Source organism: Pelophylax lessonae (assembly GCF_965119305.1).
Source record: "Pelophylax lessonae genome assembly, chromosome: 9".
Taxonomy (NCBI): domain Eukaryota; kingdom Metazoa; phylum Chordata; class Amphibia; order Anura; family Ranidae; genus Pelophylax; species Pelophylax lessonae.
In genome coordinates this window covers 63094988-63120487 of record NC_138776.1, presented here as the reverse complement: position 1 = coordinate 63120487, position 25500 = coordinate 63094988, and the positions used below count along the sequence as shown (strand labels likewise).

Sequence of the window (25500 nt, the reverse complement as noted above, 5' to 3'; positions counted from 1 at the left end):
CTGTGCCCGGGCATCATGGCATAGCAATAAGTATTTAAAAAAGAACGGTTACTCACACCATGACAGGCCCTCAGGTCATCAAAAGATACAAAAAGTTTAGACCTAAAGACATGGGGAAATTGGGGTTATCCCACAACGGGGCACCAGGAGACACTGTGGGTTCATCCTCCAGCATCACATTGCCTGCATGCCTTGCCAACCACCCAACCTCCATAGGAGAGACACGAGAGCAGCGTCTGTACGACGATCTGTGTAGAGCATCCACAGCTTGCATCTTTGAGCCATGCATTGCCAGTTCAAGGATGGTGGAGGAGTTCCCAGGAAAGTCACCATGCCAGTCATATATGTATGTAAGCTGGAATGCAATAAAATACTTGTAAAGATCAGGACATGCCAGGCCGCCCTGAAATTTGGAGGCTTGCAGGGAGGACCTAGCTATATGAGGGCGAGTGCCCTGCTAAAAAAAGGAAGTGAGAGTAGAATCAATTTTATGGAACAAACGCCTGTGTAAAAACACAGGTGAAGCACGAAAAACATAAAGGAATTTAGGTAAGTAAATCATCTTAAAAATGTTAATCCTACTGATTGGATTTAGTGGCAAAGAGGACCAGGTGTGCAGCCGAACCTCCATATGCAAAATTATAGGCTGTACATTTAGGGAGCAATAGGTCGAGAGATCAGAGTGCACCTGTACCCCAAGGTACTTAAAGGTGGGTGACAGGTGAACCCCGGATCGCTGTAAAAAACTGAAATCCGCGGTCGGGCCAATCGGGAAAGCCACCGATTTGTCCCAGCCCACTCTGAGGCCCCACCAAACTCCTCCACCACCCCCAGCAAGGCTTCAAAAGAGGACTCACGACCATCAAGGTAGATCGAGCCTTGATAATAATTTACCTTCTCATTCACATTATTATTACAAGACAGTGTTATATTTTATTTGCAGAAGTTACTGCAATAACTGTTAGAATTGATAACATTTTAAACTGGCTACAAGTATCATAGCAAAAAGCTTGAGTTGTATAGCGACATGTTCTAAATTAAATTATTTATGTGTAGCATTTTGCATGGCTTATGTTGGGTAAAATTAGAGAAATCTGCAAGGTGGAAAATTCATATACAGTAAAAATAGAATTTTTGTAAGAACTTACTGTAAAATTGTTTTCTCTGAGTCCTCTGACAGTCGCAGCCCTTCCATATGTTCTTCACTATTGGGTAATGGTGCCTTCTGCAGCAGCAGGCTAGGTAGTGAAAACTTGATAAAGGGTTAAACAAAGACACACCTTTAGGGGCTGTCCCTCTCGACATTACCCTCAGCCACACAGTGCTGCTATTCAGTTTCGTCGCAAGCAGTAAAGGAAGACAACCAACCCCAAAATAGAGGGGCGGGGGCTGCGACTGTCAGAGGAATCAGAGAAAAGAATTTTACGGTAAGTTCTTACAAAAATTCTATTTTCTCTTACGTCCTCTGACAGTCGCAGCCCTTCCATATGTTCTTCACTATTGGGATGTCTTAAAGCAGTGCAGGTGGGAGGGGTGGGAAAAGACGCAACCAAAGAACAGCAACGTGTTAACAAGGCTAGAGAAAACTGAGCCAACAGGGCAACAGAAGCTCAACAGGAGCTAACCCCAGAACAAAAGTCACCCCACGAAGAGAAAAAAACATGTGTCTTCAACAAGCCGCAGCGCTCAAAACTTTGTGGCCAAAGGAAGCATCCGAGGATGCCAATGACGTCAAGCTTGAAGAATTTTGTGAAAGTGCGCACAGACAACTGGGTCGCCGCTTTGCACGCCTAAACCTCAGAAGCCTGAAGGCGAAAAGCCAAGAGGCAATCACAGCTCTAGTGCCCTCACAGGGAAAGGAGGCACCTTCAGTGAATAGGCCTGAACAACAGTCTGTCTGATCCATTTGGAAATGGTTGCAGCGGAGGCAGCCGATCCCTTCTGAGGTCCCTCAGGAAGGACAAAGAGGGAATCAGACTTCCTAAAAGATTCTGTGGCAGAGCGGTAACCCTGATCACCCGGACCACATCCAAAGAAAGCAAATTCCTTGGGATACTTGGACTTCGCACAAAGCGAAGGCAACACAATATCCTCGTTGAGGTGGAAATCCAACACCGCCTCAGGGAGAAAAGACTGATTAGGTCGCAGGACCACTTTAACCCTATGGACATCCAGATAAGGCAAACAGCCAGACACAGCCACCATTCCAGACACTCTGCGAGCAGAGGTGATAGCCACCAGAAAGGCCACTTTCTGGGACAATACTGGCAGAGCTATTTTTCTGATGTTTTCAAAGGGAGGCTTTTGCAAAACGGACAAGACCAAATTCAGGTCCCACGGAGGCAACAAAGCCCTCCGCGGGAGAGCCAGATGACGCACCCCTTGAATAAAGGAGCTAATCAAGGAATTAGTCGCCAAGGGACGCTGGAAGAAAATGGCTAAGGCCGACAACTGACCCTTGATCGTGCCCAGCGCCAAATGCTGTTCCACATCTTCCTGCAGGAAGGCCAAAACCTTTGCCACCGAAAGGGAGTGAGGATGAAACCCTTTCAATTTACACCAGGCAACATACGCCTTCCAGGTATGATGGTAAATCTTCCTGGAGGTAGCCTTCTGAGCCCTCAGCAAGGCAGGAATGACAGCATCAGAGAGACCCCTGTCTCTCAACACCTGGCTTTCAGCAGCCACGCCATTAAAGCCAGAGACCGTAAAGCAGGAAGGAAGATCGACCCTCAAGACAGCAGATCTTCTCTCAGAGGCAGTCGCCAGGGAGGCTCGATGACCATCTGTACGAGGTCCGCGTACCAAGACCGATGAGGCCAGTATGAAGCTACCAAAATTATCTGCACCTGTTCCTGTTTTTTGTTCAATTTATTCATAAATAGCATTGAGGACGGGGTCAGTAGCTCGATCTCAGTGTTTGCCGATGACACAAAATTGAGCAGGGCAATAACTTCGCATCGGGAGGCAGAAATCTTGCAGAATGACCTGAACAAAATAACAGAGTGGGCAACTACATGGCAAATGGGGTTTAATGTGGATAAGTGCAAGGTATTGCACTTAGGGACTAATAACGCAATAGCAAAATACACGCTAGGGGGGGAACCTCTGGGGGTATCAAAAATGGAGAAAGATCTGGGAGTCTTAGTAATGGATGACCTAAACTACAGGGGTGCCATAAGCCTCTGAAGATGTCATAGATGTTTGACGATACGCGTAAGGCGGACATATTGGAGCTGAGTGAGCACGCTACATACCGCGGTTTTATCCATTGATGCTGTTATATGATGTCTACTATGTAAGTGCATTACTTTTTAAGAAATGTATGTGCCTCGATGTACTTCACGATTGGTTGCCCCTTTGTCTTTTTTCTGAGCCTTCATGTGAAAGGCACTTCTGTGGGGTCCTGTAAAGGCATTGTACATCTGTGAATTGTGAAGTTCTCTCTCCCTGCTAAGGAATGTGAGTAATGTGACTAGGAACCATCATTTACGCAGAGCGCTGTTTGCTCTTATGCCTGTTTGACCACTCTGTGACAGGAGCATCAAAAGTTCCGGTAAAAGGCTACGGGTGTCAGCACAGGGTGTAACTCATCCCTCTCACTATTCACTGGTGATTGGCTGATTTGGATCGGGTCCTTTCTTTCTACCTGCAGTTCTACTCCATTAGATTGTTCATGGACTGTATTACTGTGATAGATTGCTTAATATATGTCTGGCGCAGCTCCTAATATACATCTAATGTTATATAGCAGGATGTGAAAAATAATTTTTTTTCAGAATTGTTGCTCTTTTTTTGTTTATAGCGCAAAAAATAGAAATCGCACAGGTGATCAAATACCACCAAAAGAAAGCTCTATTTGCGGGAAAATAAGGGCGTCAATTTTGTCTGGGTACAGCATCGCATTACCGCGCAATTGTCCATTAAATTAACGCGCTCCCGAATCGCAAAAAATGGCCTGGTCATTAAGGGGTAAAACTTTCCGGTCCAGAAGTGGTTAATATATACACTATAAAACATGATCTTCAGTCATACATCCTGTATTTTTGGTGAATTACAGGTAAACAAATGATATACTACATAGAAATGTAAAAATCTGTCTAATTATTTTTCTCTTTGTAAAAATATGTATTTTGGGGGATTATAGGGTAATACATAAATGGTAAAAATATTGACAAGCCAGTATTCCAATGAGTTTACATTACCATTTTGAATATAATTCGTATGTCTTTTTCAAGAAAAAATCAACATCATCTACATTTGGACTCCGAAGCTTAATGCCCCCATAGGACAGGCCTGTAGCATACTGAACTTTGGAGAAATGAATTATGCATCTTAGATGAAGAGGCTCCTTTCACTTTTTCGTGATTCACTGTCTTAATTGGAATCTTTACTGATTAAAACTCAGTTGGCATGTTAAGAGAATTATCAGTTGGTTTAATGTTGCATTTAATGAAATAACTCTTAGGATGGGGTAACCTTCATCTAATTGTTAGAATATTGATTTTTTTTTCTTTTATTTTGCTAATGTGACACTTACGTGGCAATTCTACAATTCTTTGTTTAGTTTAAAAACATACGTTCTTCTTCATTTTATTTCTTATTTTTTTTTTGTTAATGTTGTTTACATTTCTTTACAGTTTTTCAGGCAATTGAATATCCGAGTGGCATTGGTTGGCGTTGAGATTTGGAGTGATGCAGATAAGTGCTCAATAACTCAAGATCCATTTACCAGCCTGCACGAGTTCCTGGACTGGAGAAAGCTGACATTACTACCTCAAAAGGCTCATGACAACGCACAGCTAGTAAGGTCTGCTCTACCAAAAATCTATTTCCTTGCAAAAGTGGACAATTTAATTAATCAAAAGTGTCTTATGTGTAGCTAACCTTTATATATATATAGTATATAGCTGTATCCCGAAATGGGTCCAGGCAACCAATTTTTAGGAATGCTTCAGATAATTTTATCATTAGTGGCTAATTGATTTCCTCCGCCACAGCAATAACACTCGAAGAGTGCCATTACACTGCCATAGGGAGATAAGAAAATATTTTTCAGCATATTGAAGACGGGCATCTCTGAGATTGTTCTCCTTAAATAGGGCAATGATTCCTGCCAGTTAAGTGCACTTTATCCCAAAATTGGGAAGAGAGATTTGCAGGGGATACAATGATAAATGGCATATTATAGGCTCTGACTTTATCCTATATGGCAGCCTTTCTCAACAAAGAGGATCCTTTGAAATAACCTTCCAATCTCAGGGAACTCCAGCTAAAAATGTCTGATACATTAGTGTGATGGTTAGTGGAAGAGTGCTGCTTAAACGTGTGGTCGTTAGGAAGAATTATCCTTTTACATGTAGCACTACTCCCATGGGAGCTGCTGTGTGTGGGTTCCCCTGGGTTACCATTAGCAACAGTAGACCATTCTGACATGTTTCCAAGTGTTTTTACCTCAGACAAGGACCAGTCCAGTTTCTTTGGTTTTTGTGTTTTTATTTGTAACTTGGATAGGAGAAGGGATGAATGGGATACTCCAATAACTGAACTATGCACAAAAAGGCAGGGACTGTACGAAACATCCTGACTGATGCTGGTTAACGCTGTTTGAGCTAGTCACGGCTAGCCCACTTACTGTATTTCACCTTTGACTGTGAAAGAGTCCTGTTAGCTTCTTAAGGCACTCATTTCCTGAGGTAGCTGACTTTAATAGTAGACTGCACTGCTGAGCAACTTCAGGGCCCTTCCTGGCGCCCCCTTTAACCCCTAATCTTCAGGGCTTTACAACTTGCCACCCCCTTTACTTTAACACTCCCAGATGGTTAGCTGGCTCCTTGATCCCCTTGACCTCTCTGGAGTGGTCCCCTTTCTTAGGCAGACCCCTGGGCAGATGCTTAAGTACTCACAATACTGTTTTTCCAGAAGAATCCTGACCAGCAGCTCCATTTGGTCAGCACACACTGGATCCTGTGCAGCACAGCTCAACCCCTGGTCCTTAGGCCGACTGCCTGGACCACCTTCCTCAGCAACAGGAGGAGAGACAGCCATCACCCTCCTCCTGGGACCTGGCTTCCCACCCAAAGACATCCTGTCACATGCTCCCCTCCTATTTATGTCCAATCCCAGGATGCATTGCAGGAATGCCCTCCCACTGGAACTGACATAAAACAGAGTGTGCCACTGGCTAGGTTTACTCCACTGTCCAATAAGGTCCCTCATTGGCTACAGTGAGGACACTCCCTCAGACCCAGTGAATCCCACTTAGAAACATGTGACAGGCTAAACTAGTAGATCAGACCCTCCTGATAAGCAGAACAGGGTCACAGATATGTTTTACATAGCACCTACCTACGAGGGTGCTACATACAGATAGCTAAAAAGGTCAATGATGTCAGTGGGAACCTATCTGCGAGGCAGAATTTGCTCATTTCTCAAGGAACCCCCAACTGAAGGAACCCTAGGGTTCAATGGAACTCTGTTTGAGAAAATCTGCTATATGGTGTTTCACAGGCTATGTTCTGCCTTACATAAATGTTTGTTTCAATCCTTTGTTTTATAAACCGCAAGATTTATTTACACCCCTGAATATGCTTCTGCCTTAAAAAAAAAAAATAAATGTAATTGTTTGTCTGTGCCTGTTTTGAGCCTGCCACTTCTGTAAAACGAGAGAGAATATGGCGGCTGGCTTCCTCTTTGGAAAATACGGATCAATTTGTTGTCATACTGACCTCTACAGTTTTTGAGGCACTAACTTAGAAAAATTATCCAGATCAGAAATGCTGATCTCAATTCGACCTTCTCATCTGCATTTGGTACTGGGTTGGTGATTTAAAAAGTATTGAACCACGGTTAGAGAAATAGTATTCTTAGAAGGATGTCCACAATAGCATTGCTCATGTTTTCTTTCCATGAAGGTCTCCTTTAAAGAATGAGAGAATAGAAGGGAAATGCTAGTCCCATGATTTATATAGCACAGGAAATAAAGTTGGAAACACATCTGCAGTTTAAAAAAAAATGCATACACTTTAACCATCACTCTATTATGCAGACAGTGCGAAGCAGTTAACATTAAGTTAAGATGGCTTCGTGGCAGCTCCCTCCTTTTTGCTGTGTCCATGCCTCTGCTTCATTGCCCCTATAACGTCTGTGACAGATATTCAGATGAATACAGTGACAGCACCATGCTAATGGGAGCTTGTAGAAATGAGATGTCTTTCCATTCCGGCAGCCTTAATGTGAGTAATGAAACGTTTTCTCTGCAGCCTAGCTAGAACAACAGAGAAGCATTCCTCATATGTGATAATGGAAACATGAACCATGACTTTCATATTGAATAATGCATACTAACCTCTTGACGTTTTTCCTTCTTTTAATTACAGCGGGGTGCACTTCCAGGGGACAACAATTGGCATGGCACCCATCATGAGCATGTGCACAGCAGACAAATCTGGCGGCGTGGTTATGGTGAGTGTTAAAAATAATTCTACTGTTATCTTTTTAAGCTTCTAATTGAAGTAAACCATAGTGATGCTAATGTTAACAACATAACACTTGCATGCGCGCCCTCTCTGGCTCTTGCATGTAGCTTCAGCTTTGTTGTAGAATATCTTAGGATGCAGCTAACCTGCTGTGCTCTATTACCCAAGTAGCAACATCTGCTAGGAAGTTTGTGTTTTGACCTGTTCTCTCCTCCACCTAGCTTTAGGTCCATCACTATAATGAGGGGTCTTATCAATCCAGGTGTAATAAGAGTGGTGTCACCATGATAGGGATACCTTATAGAGAAAGTTGAACCAATACACAAGTGTAAATTCAAGTTGGTGGTTTACTACTAGTGATCGACCGAGATTGGTTTTTCGATACCGATATTTTGGCCGTCGCATATCGGTATTGGCCGATATTGTTGCACAAAATAAACACAAATTTCGACACAAATCTGTTACTGAACATGTCAATCTTTATTTACTAACATTTTTAACATTAAAGCTCGTTCTTCATACCTTAACTGCATGAAAACTGATAGGAAAACTTCAACTGCAGGGACACTTCACATCATCTGATTGTGCATTAATCCATAATAAACTGTTGCAGTAGTGCATCTACTCGCTGCAATATTTTAATTTACTACTGCAGTGCAGTCAGTGCAAAACTGCTAGAAAAAAAAACTAGGCAACAGCTACACAGTGGATTGGACTGGAGTCAGTGGACTACCTCTGCAGTAAGGCACTCGCTGCAACTGCTGCAGTCAGTGCAAAACTGCTAGAAAAAAAGCTAGGCAACACAACAGTTACACAGTGGATTGGACTGGAGTCAGTGGACTACCGCTGCAGAAGGGCACTCACTCAGTAGTGATTTAAAATCATTGCAGCAGTGAGTGGCGCACTCCTGCAGCAGTAGTCCACTGGCTCCAATCCACTGTCTAGCTTTTTTTCTAGCAGTTTTGCACTTACTGCAGCACAGCACAGTCAGTGCAAAACTGCTAGAGAAAATACCTAGACAAAAGCTAGACAGTGGATTGGAGTGGACTCAGTGGACTTGGGGGACAGACACTACTCAATAAATTCCTCTTAAGTAGAACAATATTATAGTGCAGAAAGCATAACATTTCAGCATGTTCACCAGTTAAACCGCTTCTTTTCTTTTCCTTAATTGCTGCCACTTCACTAAAAACACGCTCACTTGGTACCGAGGAAGGAGGAGCAGAAAGGTATCTTCTATCATGAGAAGCAAGTCTTTTGTAGCGTGCCTCATTTTCTTTCCAACACTGAAGAGGATCACTTCTTCTGTCAATTACTGGTTCCTTCAAATGGAGAAGAAGTTCATCATCCAGGCTCCTTATTGCAGATTCTGATGAATCCTCTTCATGAGGCCCCAATGAAACACTGAACATGGCATCTATTTGACCACAATGAATTTTTTCTTCTGTCCGTTGTCTTTTTGGACATATTTCTCCTGCATCCTGCTCTTCCACATGAGAAACCTTCTCTTCTTGACTTTTCTTTTTGTCAGGAGGAACCTCCTGCACCTTCTGTTGAATATCTTCTGTCAGCCATTGTTTTGCCTTGGCCAATACATCATCAGAAGAGAAAGCATGGTTCTTGTATCGAGGATCCAAAAGACATGCAAGCACAATATTTTTATTCTCCTCATGCTTCTCAAACCGTTTGGCGAGGCTGTCCCTCATGGCCTGCCTACATGCTTTAATGCCACGTGTGTTGGGTCCTTTATTTTGTCGAAGAAGCATCTTCAGCACTCTCACACATGGGATGACAGAGGACACAGATGAGTCGTAATGACTCACCTCTAGTGTCACTTCCTCAATGGGTAGGAGCGTCTCAATAATGTTGGCTACTATGTCCCACTGATCAGCAGTAGGACAAGAATGTCCTCTTAGTCCATATTCACCAGAATATATAGTGAGAGCTCGCTTCTGCTCCAACAGCCTTTGTAACCTGTGTAGCGTTGAGTTCCATCGTGTTGGAACAGCCTGTATCAAGTTGTTTTTGGGTAGGCCAAGGTCTTCCTGAATGCACCTCAGTCGCTGCTTGGCAAGAATAGAATGGTGGAAATGGCCTGCGCACTTCTTCAGCATGGTAATAATGTCCAGCAAAGCTTTCTGGTTTGACAGATCATCATTTACCACCAGTTGGAGGATGTGTGCCATGCAACTGAGGTCTGAGACTTCAGCAAGTCTCCTATCTTTAACCATGTTTGCTCCGCTGTCTCGCAGCAAAAGCATCACTCGGTCTTTGGTGATTCCCCATTCTTCTAGCATGCCTAGAAACATTTCTCTAATGTACTCCCCAGTGTGGGATCCTTGCATCACTTTTGTATTCAACACCAAATGCCTTCTTGTCCATCCGCTGTCAATGTGGCATGTAACACTCATTAGTGATTCTGTTTGTCCTAAGACTCATTAGTGGTTCTGTTTGTCCTAACCAGCAATCATTCATGAATGAGAGTGAGTTGCCAGCATTCTCTGGTAGCAGCATAGTCTTTACTTTGTCAACAACCTTTTGGTGAATCTTTTGCAGCATTTCAGTTCGATAAAATTTGTCACTCTTCAGTATGTACCTTGGCTCAAGTATGGACAGCAACCACTTAAATCCAGAGTCAGACACTATTTTAAATGGTTGGTTATCAGTGACCATCATCTCCGTGATTACTCTGTCCAGCAGTTGGGATCTTCCATCAGATTTTAGCCACCTGTTTTTTTTTTTTTTTTTTTTTAAACATATCTGTTATTGTTGCCTGGGATAGTGATGTTTCAACTTCTGATTATTTTTTTTTTCTGCCCTGCATGAAACAATTCAACATGATGAACTCTTAGATGGGCCCAAAGATTAGATGTATTTTTGGTTTTTGCAGTTATTGATCCCATGCTTACATTGTTTTTGCAAGTTTTGCAGAGTGCTGCTAATTTTCCTGGACATGGAGAAGAGAAATAGTCCCAGACCACACTTTAAACTTTTCTATCCCCCATCCATCTCCATTGAAACTTGAAAAGACACTAATATAGGCCTAAACAAAATGGCTGGCTGGCACCCTTTGGTGGGGGGCTGGCTGGTTGACACTCTGTTGTGGGTGGCTTGCTGGCACCCTTTGGTGGGTGGCTGGTAGGCACCCTTTGGTGGCTGGCTGGCACCCTGGTGTGGTTGACTGGCTGGCTGGCACCCTGTTGTGGGTGGCTGGCTGGCACCCTGTGGTGACTGGCAGGCACCCTGTGGTGGATGGCTGGCTGGCACCCTGTGGTGGGTGGCTTGCTGGCTGGCACTCTTTGGTGGGTGTCTGGCTGGCACCCTTTGGTGGCTGGCTGGCACCCTGTGGTGGTTGGCTGGCACCCTGTGGTTGGTGGGCAGCTGGCTGACACCCTGTGGTGGCTGGCTGGCACACCTTGGTGGGTGGGTGGCACCCTTTGGTGGCTGGTGCAACATACGCGATGACGTCACGGCAATATCGGTACCCGCCGGGGCCGATTCAGATATATCGGGGAAAGTGTATATCGCCCCCGATATATCGGCGTTGTCGATAATCGGTCAATCTCTATTTAGTACTATTTAAATTATATAAGGTTTGCTTTGTACGGATTTTGGATACACTTTAAGCAAAGACTTGAAGCAAAAAAAAAAAAAAAATTATATATATATATATATATATATATATATATATATATATGCGAGGTAAAGGCGACTTGCTGAAGTTCAAACCGAGCATCAGAATGGGAAAGAAAGGGGATTTAAATTACTTTGAACATGGCATGGTTGTTCGTGCCAGACAGGCTGGTCTGAGTGGTTCAAAAACTGATGATCTACTGGGATTTTCACGCAAAAGCATCTCTAGGGTTTACAGAGAATGGTCCGAAAAAGAGAAAATGTCCAGTGAGTGGCAGTTGTGTTGAGGAAAATGCCTTGTTGATGTCTGAGGTCAGAGGAGAGTGGAAAACTGGTTTGAGATGATAGAAAGGCAACAGTATAACCACCCCCTACAACCAAGGTATGCAGAATATTATCTATGAACGCACAACACAATCAATTTCCTCCCAATGGTATAGGGTTGCCAAAACACTTCATATACTTTTTCCCACAATGCTCCGTATTGTGATAAAGATGCCAAAGTGAGGTAAGCTCTGTTTTTTGCATTTTTTTGGGGGATGAGCAGGAATCAAAATTTCTGGGACCAGGTGAAGCTGTTAATAGTAAAGCTGCAGAAATACTTATGCCAGATAACCCAGTGACATTCTTCCTCCTCTTGACTCCACTGCCATTGAAACATTACAAATACTCCCTGTTATAACACCTAATAAATTGAGTCCAATTTATTGGAAACAAACTATGCTGTCCCCAAATGGCTTGTGGTTTTCCAAATAAAACAAAGTGGAGCAACTGACAGCTGCAGCAAACCGTAACACAGAACAATTCCATAAAACATGGAACTTTCGGACTGAATTCATCTTCTTGACAGAATACTGTATCCTTTTGAATAATCCCTTATAAGTAGGGCCACTAATAAGCCAGTACCAGCCGGCCCTGTTGTACTGGGCCCAGTGTCCCCAGCTCAGCAGGGGGGGCCCGGGCAGCCTCATAGATGATTGGCGCGGCAGTGTGGGGAGCTTCAAGCCCCAATTTCCCTGTGTGGCTTTCAATGAAGCAGCTGATAGCCGCTTCTCCTTGCCTCCCTCAGCTGCTTTATTGAAAGCCATATATCATCCCCTGACTGTCCATCAAGTGTTCCTTAATCTCTGGCCCCCCATGCCCATCTCTGGCTCCTGGTGTCCTCTGGCTCCCAGTGTCATCCTCTGACTCCTGGTGTCCTCCTCCAGCTCCCTGTGTCCATCTCCTGGTGTCCCCATTAATTGTAATACATTTTTAAAAATTTAATTGTAAAAATAATAAAAAATTAATTTGAAAAAACACTGACACTGTTCTCTCTCCCCCCCCCCCCCCCCAACAAAAAAGAAAAAGAAAGCTTTGTAAAAATGTATATGTGTGTGTGTATATATATATAATATATATACTGTATATATAATTATATATATATTTGTAAAAAAATAAACTACTGACACTGCCCACTGCTCTACTGACACCGTCCAGCCATACCTGTCCACTGTCCATCCCCTGAAAAAAATTTATTAAAAATAAAAAAACTTCTGACACCATTAACTGCTCTACTGACAACATCCACTGCTCTCACAAAATTCTTGTAAAAAAAATACAAAAGAATTATAATCATAAAAAATGTACACTGTCTATTGCTCTACTGACACTATCCAGTGCCCTACTGACAACATTCTGCACATACTACCCACCACCATATACTCCACACTCTTCTGCTCAAACATACTACATAAGCACATGGGAGACACTGGATTCAGTTTGCAGGAGTAAATCCTTTAATGATGGTTACAATAGAATGCATATACTGTCTTATAGGACCATTTGCCTTCACTGTGTAAGACTAAGGACAGTGATATCTACCTTTGCATACCTTGCTCACATTCCCTGTATGATTCTAAAAACTGAAAATAAAGATTAAAAAAATATTTAAAAAAGTCTGATCTTTTAAAAAAATTAAAATAAATTAGACTCAAAACCATTACAGTTTCCCTGTAAGAGTGCAAAATGTAAATCATAGGGTCATTTTAGGGTAAGGCTTTCTCTGAATGGCTGAGGGGAATGGAGAGAAGATGACATCACAATTCCCACTTCGGCCATTCAGAAGAAACCTTGTATTGATCACATCAAGTCGCTAAGCCTGACTCCATTTTTATTTTGGGAACAGCACGGCAAATCCCTGTACCGCTGCCAGAACACAACACTGTATATTGTATGTAGCTGATTCTGACAGCGGCCACAAGTATTGGTAAAGGAAATAGTTAATTTAGGCCAGCTTGACCAAAACAAATTATTTAAAGTGATAGCAAAGCTGGAGTGAGGCTTTAATCTTTGTGTTCAGATGAAAGTCCAGTAGGTTTACAACATGTTTTCTTTTTCTGTATCTCACTATGTGAAAGCTGAATCATGAAAGGGGACTTCGCTAACCAGGCTGAATGGGAACTTCAGAGACTATTCATAAATATAGTGGGAACATCTTTTAATTGCTTAATGAAAAGGTGGCCAGATTAATGCACACAGCTGTTTCATAGAAAGCCCGCAGGCATGCTTGTTCCCATAATGACGACTCTGCTAATTGTTTTCTTAGTGCTTGACTTTCATTGCTGACTTCTGCAAAAGCCTCTCATAAATGTTTCATTAAACAGAGAATGCTGTGTAATGTTCACCCTTAATACAACACTGGTCTTCAAAGCCTGTAATATGCCCCCTAGCCAAGTAGGAAGCTGATAGTTTCCATTGGTTAGGAGATTGGTGGTTCAGTCCTTCATATACATGGATTGCTGTCCGTACCAAACAGGTGCTGGAATCCATTTAAAAAACAAGAAACATTACAGCTGCATTATGATTGGTTGCTGAACTTTCTCTTTCTAAATCTATATGACAAACTGTCCCACTTGAAAACTACATGCTGGAGTCTTTCTAGATAACTGCAGGTTTGTTTCTGATTCCTGACCTCTTTATTATAAATAAAAACAAGTCTCATCACTTCCATCACAATTCAGATAAAGGGCTTATGCCTAATTTGCCAACTGGTTTGTAATAATGATGCCATAAGAAAAAGTGGATGGGTCCTTTGTGATGGCGCATACAGTGCCTTGAAAAAGTATTCAATTCATACCCCTTGAAATTTTCCACATTTTGTCATGTTACAACCAAAAATGTAAATGTATTTTATTGGGATTTTATGTGATAGCCCAACACAAAGTGGCACATAATTGTGATGTGGAAGGAAAATGATAAAGTGTTTTCAACATTTTTTACAAATAAATATCTGAAAAGTGTGGCATGCATTTGTATTCAACCCCCCTGAGTCAATACTTTGTAGAACCACCTTTCCCTGCAATTACAGCTTCAAGTCTTTTTGGGGATGTCTCTATAAGCTTTGCACATCTAGAGAATGAAATGTTTGCCCTTCTTTGCAAAATAGGTCAAGCTCTGTCAGATTGGATGGAGAGCGTCTGTGAACAGCAATTTTCAAGTCTTGCCACAGATTCTCAATTGAATTTAGGTCTGGGCTTTGACTGGGCCATTCTAACATATGAATATGATTTGATCTAAACCGTTCCATTGTATCTTTAGGGTCATTGTCCTGCTGGAAGGTGAACCTCTGTCCCAGTCTCAAGTCTTTTGCAGACTCTAACACGTTTTCTTCTAAGATTGCCCTGCATTGGGCTCCATCCATCTTCCCATCAACTCTGACCAGCTTCCCTGTCCCTGCTAAAGCAAAGCATTCCCACAACATGATGCTGCCACCACCATGTTTCACGGTGGGGATGGTGTGTTCAGGGTGATGTGCAGTGTTAGTTTTCCACCACACATAGCGTTTTGCTTTTAGGCCAAAAAGTAAAATTTTGCTCTCAACTGACCAGAGCACCTTCTTCCACATGTTTGCTGTGTCCCCCACATGGCTTCTTGCAAACTGCAAATGGGATTTCTTATGGCTTTCTTTCAGCAATGGCTTTCTTGCCACTCTTCCATAAAGGCCAGATTTGTGGAGTGTGCAAATAATAGCTGTACTGTGGACAGAATCTCCCATCTGAGCTATGGATCTCTGCAGCTCCTCCAGAGTTACCATGGATCTTCTCTGAATAACACTCTCCTTGCCTGGCCTGTCAGTTTAGGTGGACAGCCAAGTCTTGGTAGGTTTGCAGTTGTGCCATACTAATTCCATTTTCAGACGCTGGATTGAACAGTGCTCCTGTTGCTGATGTTCAAAGCTTGGGATGTTTTTTTATAACCTAACCCTGCTTTAAACTTCTCCACAACTTTATCCATGACATGCCTGGTGTGTTCCTTGGCCTTCATGATGCTGTTTGTTCACTAAGCTTCTCTAACAAACCTCTGAGGGCTTTACAGAACTGCTGTATTTTTACTGAGATTAAAGTACACACAGGTGGACTCTATTTATTAATTAGATGACTTCTGAAGGCAATTGGTTTCACTAGTTTTTAGTTGGGGTATCAGAATTAAGGGGGCAAATACAAATGCACGTAACACTTTTCAGATATTTATTTGTAAAAAAGTTTAAAAACCATTTATTATTTTCCTTCCACTTCCTTTCCTTTCAAACTCACAATTTTATGTGCCTTGTTGTGTTGGTCTATCACACAAAATCCCAATAAAATACGTTTGTTTTTGGTTGTAACATGGTAAAATGTGGAAAATTTCAAGGGGTGTGAATACTTTTTCAAGGCATTGTATAGGTTATAGACCAGCAGCTCCGGATGCAGATTTGCTGCCAGAGTATTAAGGAATAATTATCCCCTGTTTTTTTTTTTTTTTTTTACGGCGCTCCATATCTTCTAATGCCAGTGGTTCTGATTTCCGGTCCTCAGGACCCACTAACTGGCCGGATTTTTAGCATCACCTTGGGGAAAAATGCAATCACTGAGCAGCAAAATATATCACCTGTGATGTATTTCAGTTATCTTGCAAACCTTTCCTGTTAGTGGGTCCTGAGGACCCGAGTTGAGAACCACTGTCTTAGACCTTTGGGTTATGCTCCTCCAATCAGGAATAGGCACTAGGCAGGAAAAAGCTTTACCACGCCTATGGGGGCTGTCCCTGCAAGCCTAGTTTAGGAATAGGACAGTCTTGGTACGCAGACCTAGAAAGGTTGGTCGCCGATGCTCCTTGCAGACTTCCTCTCAGGGAAGATCTGCTGTCTCAAGGTCTGATCTTCCATCCTGCTTTACAGTCGCTGGCTTTAATGGCATGGCTGTTGAAAATTAGGTGTTGAGGGATAGATCGATCCCCCGCTGAGCAGAACGGACTCTGCAGATGGAGCGGACAGTGTGAAAGGACTCTAAGGCTGGCTATACATTATTCAATACACTTGTACAATTTTCCTAAAGTGGTTGTAAGCTCAGACATGAATTCTGAACAAAGTATATCCCTCTATAGTGTGTACATGTCTAAATCCTGAGCACTAAGTGCCGATTCACATTGATGCGATGCGGGAACCCTGCAAATCCACTGTGGGTTCCCGCATCGCACCCACTGGCCACGGTGCCACTGGCTCTGCACGTTGCAGTTGGTCCACAGAACCCGCACCATCAGTTTGGAGACAAACCTGCTACAGCTCAAGGAAATCCTAGCAACCTCTGGAGGAGCCCCAGGATTCCATGGAATCCCAGTTGAGAATGGCTGGTCCTGAGGACTGTAGCAGTGCTTAGACTCATGCATATGTGCTGCTTTCATAAGCAACTGTGAACTAAGAGCACAATCCATTTGAGGATAGGAAAATGTTGCAGATTTAAGCTGGCAATGCTTGTGAAGAATTCTTCTAAAACACTACACAAAGCTGCAGGCCATATTCTGTACATCCTTCTTCTTTTCAGGAACATGTGGCCAATTATAGTGGTGCTAGCGATACACTTTTTGTTTTGTTCACTTCCTGTAATTGAGATAGTTTGCAATGTAAAGACTTTTTAGCTACATGGTGGAGAGGGCTGGTATGTCAGATGAAATGTACATTACAGAATATCTCCTAAAGTGTATCTTAAAATGTATCCTAAAGTGCATGACTTTTAATATAGCAGCTTATCAGTCCTTTTCTTTGCTTTTCAGGCTTTAGCCCTAGTTCGCACTGCTGTAACTTGTCATGGGACTTGAAAGTTTAAAGTCGTATGACCAATCGCGCCCCATTAACTGCAATTAAACCGTTCTAATCTGTGCGACTTTAAGTCACGCTGACTTAGAAAAAGGTTCCTGCACTTGTTTTGGTGCGACTTCAATACAATTTGCATTGACTTATGTTAACCACTTCAGCTCTGCCCGCCACAGTTTTACTGCGGCAGTCAGCCGCTGCTGGGCAAAGCGACGTAGTACTTCTTCGCTCGCCCCCCCGCCCTGGGGTGCGCTCCCGTCCGCAACCGGGCCCGCTGATGATCTGACTGGGTTCAGAACCGATCAGTCATCAGGTCCAAGCCAATGATTTTTGGCCTGGACCTGTTGATCTGTCCTGCCCAATCAGAGACTGACTTGTGCCTGTGTAATGTAAACGCAGAAATGACCCGCTCTCTCCTCCCAAGATCCTTTTTGGATTCATCGAGAGAAAAGAGAGGATCAAAACTGAGTACTGCACACAGCACACTTGAACACACCAAGCTAGGCACACTTAACCCCCGATCCCCCCCCCCCAGTTAACCCCTACACCCCCTGTCACATCACACACTGTATACAGTATATAGCTGTTTCCTATATTCCTGTATTAGTGTGACTTGTGACTTGATTTAGCGATTGCGGCCGTTCCTTTTAGGGTTAGGATACCCGCCACACTCCTAATAAAGATTTAACCCCCTGGTCACCCCCAGTTAACCCCCCCCCCTTCACATTGCACACTATATACAGGTAATATAGTGGTTTTCTGTATATCTATGATAGTGTGATTGTGACTTCAGTTAGCGCTAGCGAGTTAGTTTCTGTCCCAAGTAGGTTTAGGGTCCCCCCCCACCCCCCCAATACAGATTTAACCCCCTGATCCCCCCCTGATCACCCCCAGTTAACCCCTTACACCCCCTGTCACATTGCACGCTATAGACAGTATATAGCATTTGCCTATATTTCTCTATTAGTGTGACTTGTGACTTGGTTTAGCACTTGCGACTGTTCCTTTTTAGGCTTAGGATACCCGCCACCCCCCAATAAAGATTTAACCCCCTGATCCCCCCCTGATCACCCCCAGTTAACCCCTTACCCCTGGCATATTGCACACTATATACAGGTAATATACAAAACCGCTGTGTTAGCAGAGTCAGGCCTGATCCCTGCTAGCATTAGCAGTTTTTTGGTAGCGGTTGAAATAGTCCTTGACAACCAGGTGCTTTTTTACCTGTGAGTCACACTACTGTACCTGTAAATTTAGTTGCTAAAATGTCCAAACGGTGGCACAGTAGTGCAGAGACCTACAGTATACTGACCATGTCAGATGAGAGCGATGGGGAAGCCTCACTGACAGAATCAGGGTCAGTATACGAACCTTTAGAGAACAGTGGCTCCCTGACAGATAGCTCCGACGACGGATGGTTCCCTGTTAAGATCAGGAGTTGCTAGGGTGCAGGAATTGCAGGGTGCTCGTATGGAGCAGAGTGTCGGTACTAGTGCCGCTCACCCTTCTGGTGAACTGGCAAGCACCAGTGGCCTAGTACACCCTGGACCTAGAACAACCAGCACTGCAGTATCACTTGGTGACGTGGTGAGTCCCATAAGTGCAGTTCAAGCTGGTGCGGTGGCTAGCACAAGTAGTGGCCCGCAGCCACTGCAAATTCAAAGAGCCCATAGTGCCCTCCCGGATGCGCTGGCATATCCTAATTGGCAGCCCACTGATACTAAAGCGCCTGTACTTCCCCCATTCACTGCCCAACCTGGAATCCATGTGGAAACAGCCAATTTTACTCCCCTGAATTTTTTGGAGCTGTTTTTCACGGAAGATCTTTTCAGATCTATTGTGGACCAAAGCAATTTATATGCTGGTCAATTCATTGCCGCCAACCCAAATTTGCCCCTTGCCAGACAATCTGACTGGAAACCTATAACGGTTTCCGAGTTTTCTGGGCCTTTCCCTCGAAATGGGTATAACCAAAAAGAGTGAGTTGCGGTTATATTGGTCCACTAACCCAATTCACCATATGCGCGTGTTCTCTGCTTCCATGTCCAGGGTGAGATATGAGCAAATTCTGAGGTTTATGCACTTCAACGACAATTAAATCTGTCGTCCTCAGGGAGACCCTGAATATGACCAGCTCCGCAAAATTCAGCCCCTCGTAAACCACTTCAATCAGCGGTTTGCAGCCTTGTTTACCACCCAACAAGTTATCTGCATTGATGAGTCCCTGATTAAGTTTACTAGCTGCCTTGCTATGAAACAGTATCTCCCCAGCAAGCGTGCCAGATACGAGGACAAGCTGTATAAGCTGTGTGACAGGGCCACAGGCTATACAGTTCGTTTCTGGGTTTACGCGGGAAAAGATAGCACTGTGTAGCCCCCCAACTGCCCAGACTACATAGGGAGCAACGGCAAGATAGTTTGGGACTTGGTGTCAACCTTATTCGGAAAGGGGTACCATTTGTACGTGGACAATTTTTATATAAGCATGCCACTTTTTAGTCACTTGCTTGAATTACAAATTGGCGGATGTGGCACCGTGCGACCCAATCAACGGGGCTTCCCCCAATGGCTTGTAAATTCCCGTCTTAGTCGGGGGGGGATAGAGCCTGCTTGAAAACTGACAAATTGCTTGCAGTGAAGTGAAGGGATACACAGAATGTTTTTGTTCTGTCCTCCCTTCATGCAGACATGACGGTCCAAATTCCTACGGCAACTGGCGTTTTGGAGAAACCCCTCTGTGTCCACAAATATAGCCTTAATATGGGAGGGGTGGACCTCAATGACCAGCTTTTGGCGCTGTACTTAATTGCCCGTAAAGCCAGACACTGGTACAAAAAAGTGTCTGTTTATACATTCCAATCGGCTATGCTGTACGCCTTTGTGCAATACAAAGCGTCAGGACGAGCTGGATCCTTTCTAGAATTCCAGGAAGAGATCATCGGAGCCTACCTGTATCCAGGAGGTGCTCCTGCCCAACTTCCCCTACCAGATGCAGTGAGCCGGCTGCATGAGAGGCATTTTCCATATGTCCTCCCGCGTACCCCTACCCAAAGACACCCCCAAAGAAGACGTTGTGTCTGTAACAGGCACGGATTTAGGCGTGACACCCGTTTTTATTGTCCATTCTGTCCTGACCAACCTGGTCTCTGCATCGGGGAATGTTTCCAACACTACCACACACTAGTGGAGTAATAGCGTAGGGTACAGCACGACACAGTTTAGGGCACACTAACACAGGGTCTCGAAAGATGTTCGACATTTTGAGAGACCCTAACCTGGAAAGTTGCAGTTAAAAAAAAAAAGTGTAAAAAAAATTACAAAAAGTGTAAAAAAAAATTACAAAAAAAATATAAAATAAAAAAGCCAAAAATAGTTGTCGCTTGAGTTATTTTTCTGTTCGTCTACTCTTCCTACTGTACTTTTACTGTACTTTGTTATTGTTTTTCATTCTATTGTTAACCAGTTTGCCTTGCAAGCACACTCTTCGACTGCCACACTGATTTTATATATTCTGACTCATACAGCATTTGCGCTCAGCATATATGGAAATCTCTGATGGCAGCGCTGTAGGAGGTGATTTCACCACCGCAGTTAAAAAAACATTAGGCATACATGGAATTTTGTCATGTATACCCATCATTCGAAAGTGGGTTTGGATGTTTTTGGCGGCTAATGGTGGGTATACTACATAATTTTCTTGCAGAGATTTCTGTTAGGTTCTCTTTTTTTCGTTCAGCCCACAGGCTGCATGAAAAAAAAAAAAAAAAAAAAAACTTACACTATATGCCTAACAAGGACCAGCAATGTTCTGGTATGTTCCTGGACTTTGAGTGGTTATACCAGGATGATGCCTGCAGATTTAGGCAACATCTTGGTATCATTTTTTTTTACAGCCAGCGGTCGGCTTACATGTAAAAGCAATCCTAGCAGATAATTATCCACTAGACTGCTTTTACAAGCAGTGGGAGGGGACTGCCCCCCCCCTCCCACCGTCTTCTGCGTTTTTTCTCGGCTCTCCTGTCCCACCGGTTAACCCGAGAGCGCATCCGGTGGTTCAGTTATCTAACCATCGAGCTGATTGGAGACGAGAATGGCTCCAATCATCTGTATGACCTAAGATACCGGAAGCTACGAGCATTTCATGACTTCTGTTTCGCCAGAAATAAACAGCGCCATTGGGAAATTGGGAAAGCATCTTATCACACCAATCTTGGTGTGGTTAGATGCGTTAAGGTCAGAGGAGAGATCTAGAGTCTAAAAGACCCCAATTTTTTAAAAAAAATAATACCTGTCACTACAGATTGCTATCATAGGGGATATTTAAATTCACTATGATAACAATAAAAATGATTTAAAAAAATGAAAGGAAAGGAAAGGTGTCAAAATAACATAAAAAAGCAAAATAAAAAAAAAATAAAAAAATGAAGCCCCCTGTCCCCCCGTGCTTGTGCTCAAAGGTGCACGCAAGCGATGGTCTAGTGTAATATGTAAACCGCAATTGCTGCATGCATGTGAGGTATCGCCGCAAACGTCAGTAATTCTTGCAGTAGACCTCCTCTGTAAGTCTAAAGTGGTAACCTGTAAAGACTTTTAAAGGCTTTTAAAAATGTACGTAGTTTGTTGCCGCTGCACAGGCGTGCGCAATTTTTATGTTTATGTTTCATGTTTGGTATCTATGTACTCAGCATAAGATCATCTTTTAAATTTTACCAAACAATTTGGAATTATATAGTGTATTTGTGCATTAAATTAAAAAAATATATTTTTTTTCGCAGAAATTGCATTTGGAAAATCTGTGTGCAAATACTGTGTGACAAAAAAAATTGCAACATCCACCATTTTGTTCTGTAGGGCCTCTGCTTTCAAAAAATATATAATGTTTGGGGGTTCAAAGTAATTTTCTAGTAAAAAAAAAAAAAATGTTTTCATGTAAACAAAAAGCCACAGAAAAGGCTTGGTTTTCAAATGGTTAGAAGAGTGTGTGATGTGTGGCTAAGATTGAGCATAAAATGCCAGGACAGTTCAAACACCCCCCAAATTACCCCTTTTGGGGAAATAGATACCCAAAGCTATTTGCTGAGAGGCATATTGAGTCCATGGAGTATTTTATATTTTGCCCTAGGTTTCAGGAAGGTGACAATTTTTTTTTTTTTTTTTACACAAAGTTGTCACTAAATGATATATTGCTCAAGCATGCCATGGGTATATGTGAAATGACACCCCGAAATACATTCTTCTGCTTCTCCTGAGTACAGGGATACCACATGTGTGAGACACAACCTAGCTGTGTACGTGACCCCGAAAGCCAATCCCCACCTTCAGGTTTTCTTATGGCGTAAATTGCTTATTTTACCTCCGCACTACCTGTCACAGTTTCAGAGGCCCTGAAATTTCAAGCACAAAACTCCCCCAAATGACCCCATTTTGCAAAGTGGACACTCCAAGCTATTTGCTGAGAGGCATGGTGAGTCCATGGAATATTTTATATTTTGCCACAAGTTTTGGGAAAATTATTATTTTTTTGTTTTTTTACACACATTTACATACTAAAATAGTAACATAGTTTGTGAGGCTGAAAAAAGACATCAGTCCATCCAGTTCAACCTATGATGTGTGTGTGTATTTGCTGTTAACCGTACATTGTATACCCCTGTATGTTGTGGTCTTTAAGGTGACTGTCTAATAGTTTTTTGAAACTATCAATGCTCCCTGCTGATACCACTGCTTGTGGAAGAGAATTCCACATCCTTACTGCTCTGACAGTAAAGAACCCCTTACGTAATTTAAGGTTAAACCGTTTTTCCTCTAGTTTTAGTGAGTGGCCACTTGTCTTATTGTATTCCCTTTCTCTGAAAAGTTAGTTCCTTATGCTAGGGTGATCCCCAGTACAGTATTTGTACATTGATATCATATCCCCCCTCAAGCGTCTCTTCTCCAGAGAGAATAAGTTCAGTGCTTGTAGTCTTTCCTCATAGCTGATGTCCTCTATTCCCCTAATTATTTTTGTTGCCCTTCTCTGGACTCTCCCCAGTTCCAGCACATCCTTTCTGAGGACCGGTGCGCAGAACTGGACAGAATACTCCAGATGTGGCCGGACCAGGGTCTTGTAGAGTGGGAGAATAATCTCTTTATTTCTGGAGTGAATCCCCTTTTTTATACATGCCAGTATTTTGTTGGCTTTGCTTGCAGCGGCTTGGCATTGCAAGTTGTCACTAAATGATATATTGCTCACACATGCCATGGGTATATGTGAAATGACACCCAAAAATACATTCTGCTGCTTCTCCTGAGTACAGGGATACCACATGTGTGAGACTTTTTTTTTTTTGGGAGCCTAGCTGTGTATGGGACCCCGAAAACCAATCACCACCTTCGGGTTTTCTAATTGCGTAAATTGTGCATTTTACTTCCGCACTACCTGTCAAAGTTTCATAGGCCCTAAAATTTCAAGATAACACAAAACCCCCCCAAATGACCCCATTTTGCATAGTACATAGAGAGGGGTTCCCCTAAATGGGACTTTTTAGGCACAAAAGGATCTAGTATTGTAATAATCAAAAGTGATTTTGATAATAATGGTGATTTTTATTAAATGTGTATAAACAAAAAATTAAAAACATATACAAGCTATACCAGATGACACCAATTTTCAACCAAATAACAGAACTTTAACCCGACATGTTTCGAAGATAATAAACTTTCTCTTCTTCTTCAGGGGAAGCTCAAGTAAGTATTCTATTAACAGAAAAATATGTATATGAATATTATATAATAGATGTATAAAAAAGAACATTTAAAGATATTGTGTTAACATTACTTACAAGGTTGATAGTGTCTAGACTCAAATAGCTTGTACAAAGGGTTAAAACCAAGGAAGCTGGGCTTGATCTGACTGGCGGTGTGGGCTGCTGATATATGTATGCAGCTTGGATGGTATAACAGGGTAAGCTGACCCGAGACCTCCACTATGGGCGTCTGAAGTCCAATAAGATTAGGAAGCCAAACAAGGTGCCATATCTTATCCCTTTTCATATATGATGTTTAAGCCAGACAGCTGGTAAAAAAGATCACAAAAAAGGACTGGGTTTAGAATTCTGATAGTTCAATGTGTGGCAAGAAGAATGAGTATTGGAATTGCTCAAACTTTAGATTGCCAGATAGTATCGAAAATAGGTTAGAAAAAATTTACTTGTACCTTGAAGGATATGTGGATGGGCAGACCGATCCTCTCCAGCGAGCAGACAGCAGATACTGTGCTGCCTGAATGCTGGGAGGGGATGTATAAGAGGCCATAATAATTAGGGAGAAGGAGGCATCAGCTGGCGTCCAGGACTGGGCTTCCTGGATCACAAGCGCCGGGCCCGCCCCCACCCGACGTCTACGCCGCATAGCGGCATAACGTGGAGTGGGCGGGGCCGGCGTCTGCGCTCCACCGGCACGGCGTACGAAAACCGGAAGTTCAGAAGAACATCCGGTCTTCGTTGGTGCGCACACACCCAGAGGGAGTGGAGCTGGAAGAGCACCAATGAGAGACATCGCATAGAAGCGATGTGTCTCCACCGTGCCGGGACGCCCACAGAGGAGGACCCGGGAAACAGCTCACAGATAAAAGGCTGATAGGGTACAAAGTGAAAAGTTTTATTTGTGCCAAAAACATTTAATCAGCCAATATACTTGGGCGTGTTAATAGGTATATATAGCACCGCTAGAGATCAAGATCCAGACCAAGGTGTTGTAATGGGAACCACCTAAAGAACACAAATGGAACAAGAGCATCAATAACACAAATTAAAAATATTTATGTTGTACAGTACAAATATTAAAGGTGGACATTGACATCATGGAGACAAAAAAGCATATATTGTGATCAAAAATAGATAACAATAAAACACAACAGTGAAATTCATTTATGTTGCTTGTATGTACAGGGTAATAAAGTACAATACACATGTGGACATATTACTCTGTATTTATCATTTTTCCATTCCTCCTGACTCAAAGCCTTCCAGGAATGGCTTGAAAGACAACATGCCATTTAACCCTGGTGGCTCAGTGGCTTTAAGGGAATAGATCCACCTCAGCTCAAGTTGGAGGAGACTTTTGTTCCAGTCTCCTCCTCTCGGGCTGGGGTAGATACGATCAAGGATTAAGAACTTTATTTTTGGGAATTTTCCCCCGTGGACTGTGCCTACATGGCGTCCAAGCGGGAGCTCTGGGTCAGACTTTCTCATGCTGAGGATGTGCCGGTAAGCACGTCGCCAGAACTCTAATTTGGTTTTG

The 25500-nt window shown here is 42.9% G+C and overlaps 1 protein-coding gene across 1 annotated transcript in view; it reads left to right on the top strand.

The window, feature by feature from the left end:
* The window catches only part of ADAM12 (ADAM metallopeptidase domain 12), a 1097024-nt gene that overhangs the window by 704482 nt on the left and 367042 nt on the right, over nt 1-25500 (top strand). Inside the window, exons 9-10 of the mRNA XM_082269366.1 lie at nt 4641-4810; nt 7380-7464. Of these exons, the coding sequence (XP_082125492.1) occupies nt 4641-4810; nt 7380-7464 (255 nt within the window). The remainder of the gene's footprint in view (nt 1-4640; nt 4811-7379; nt 7465-25500) is intronic.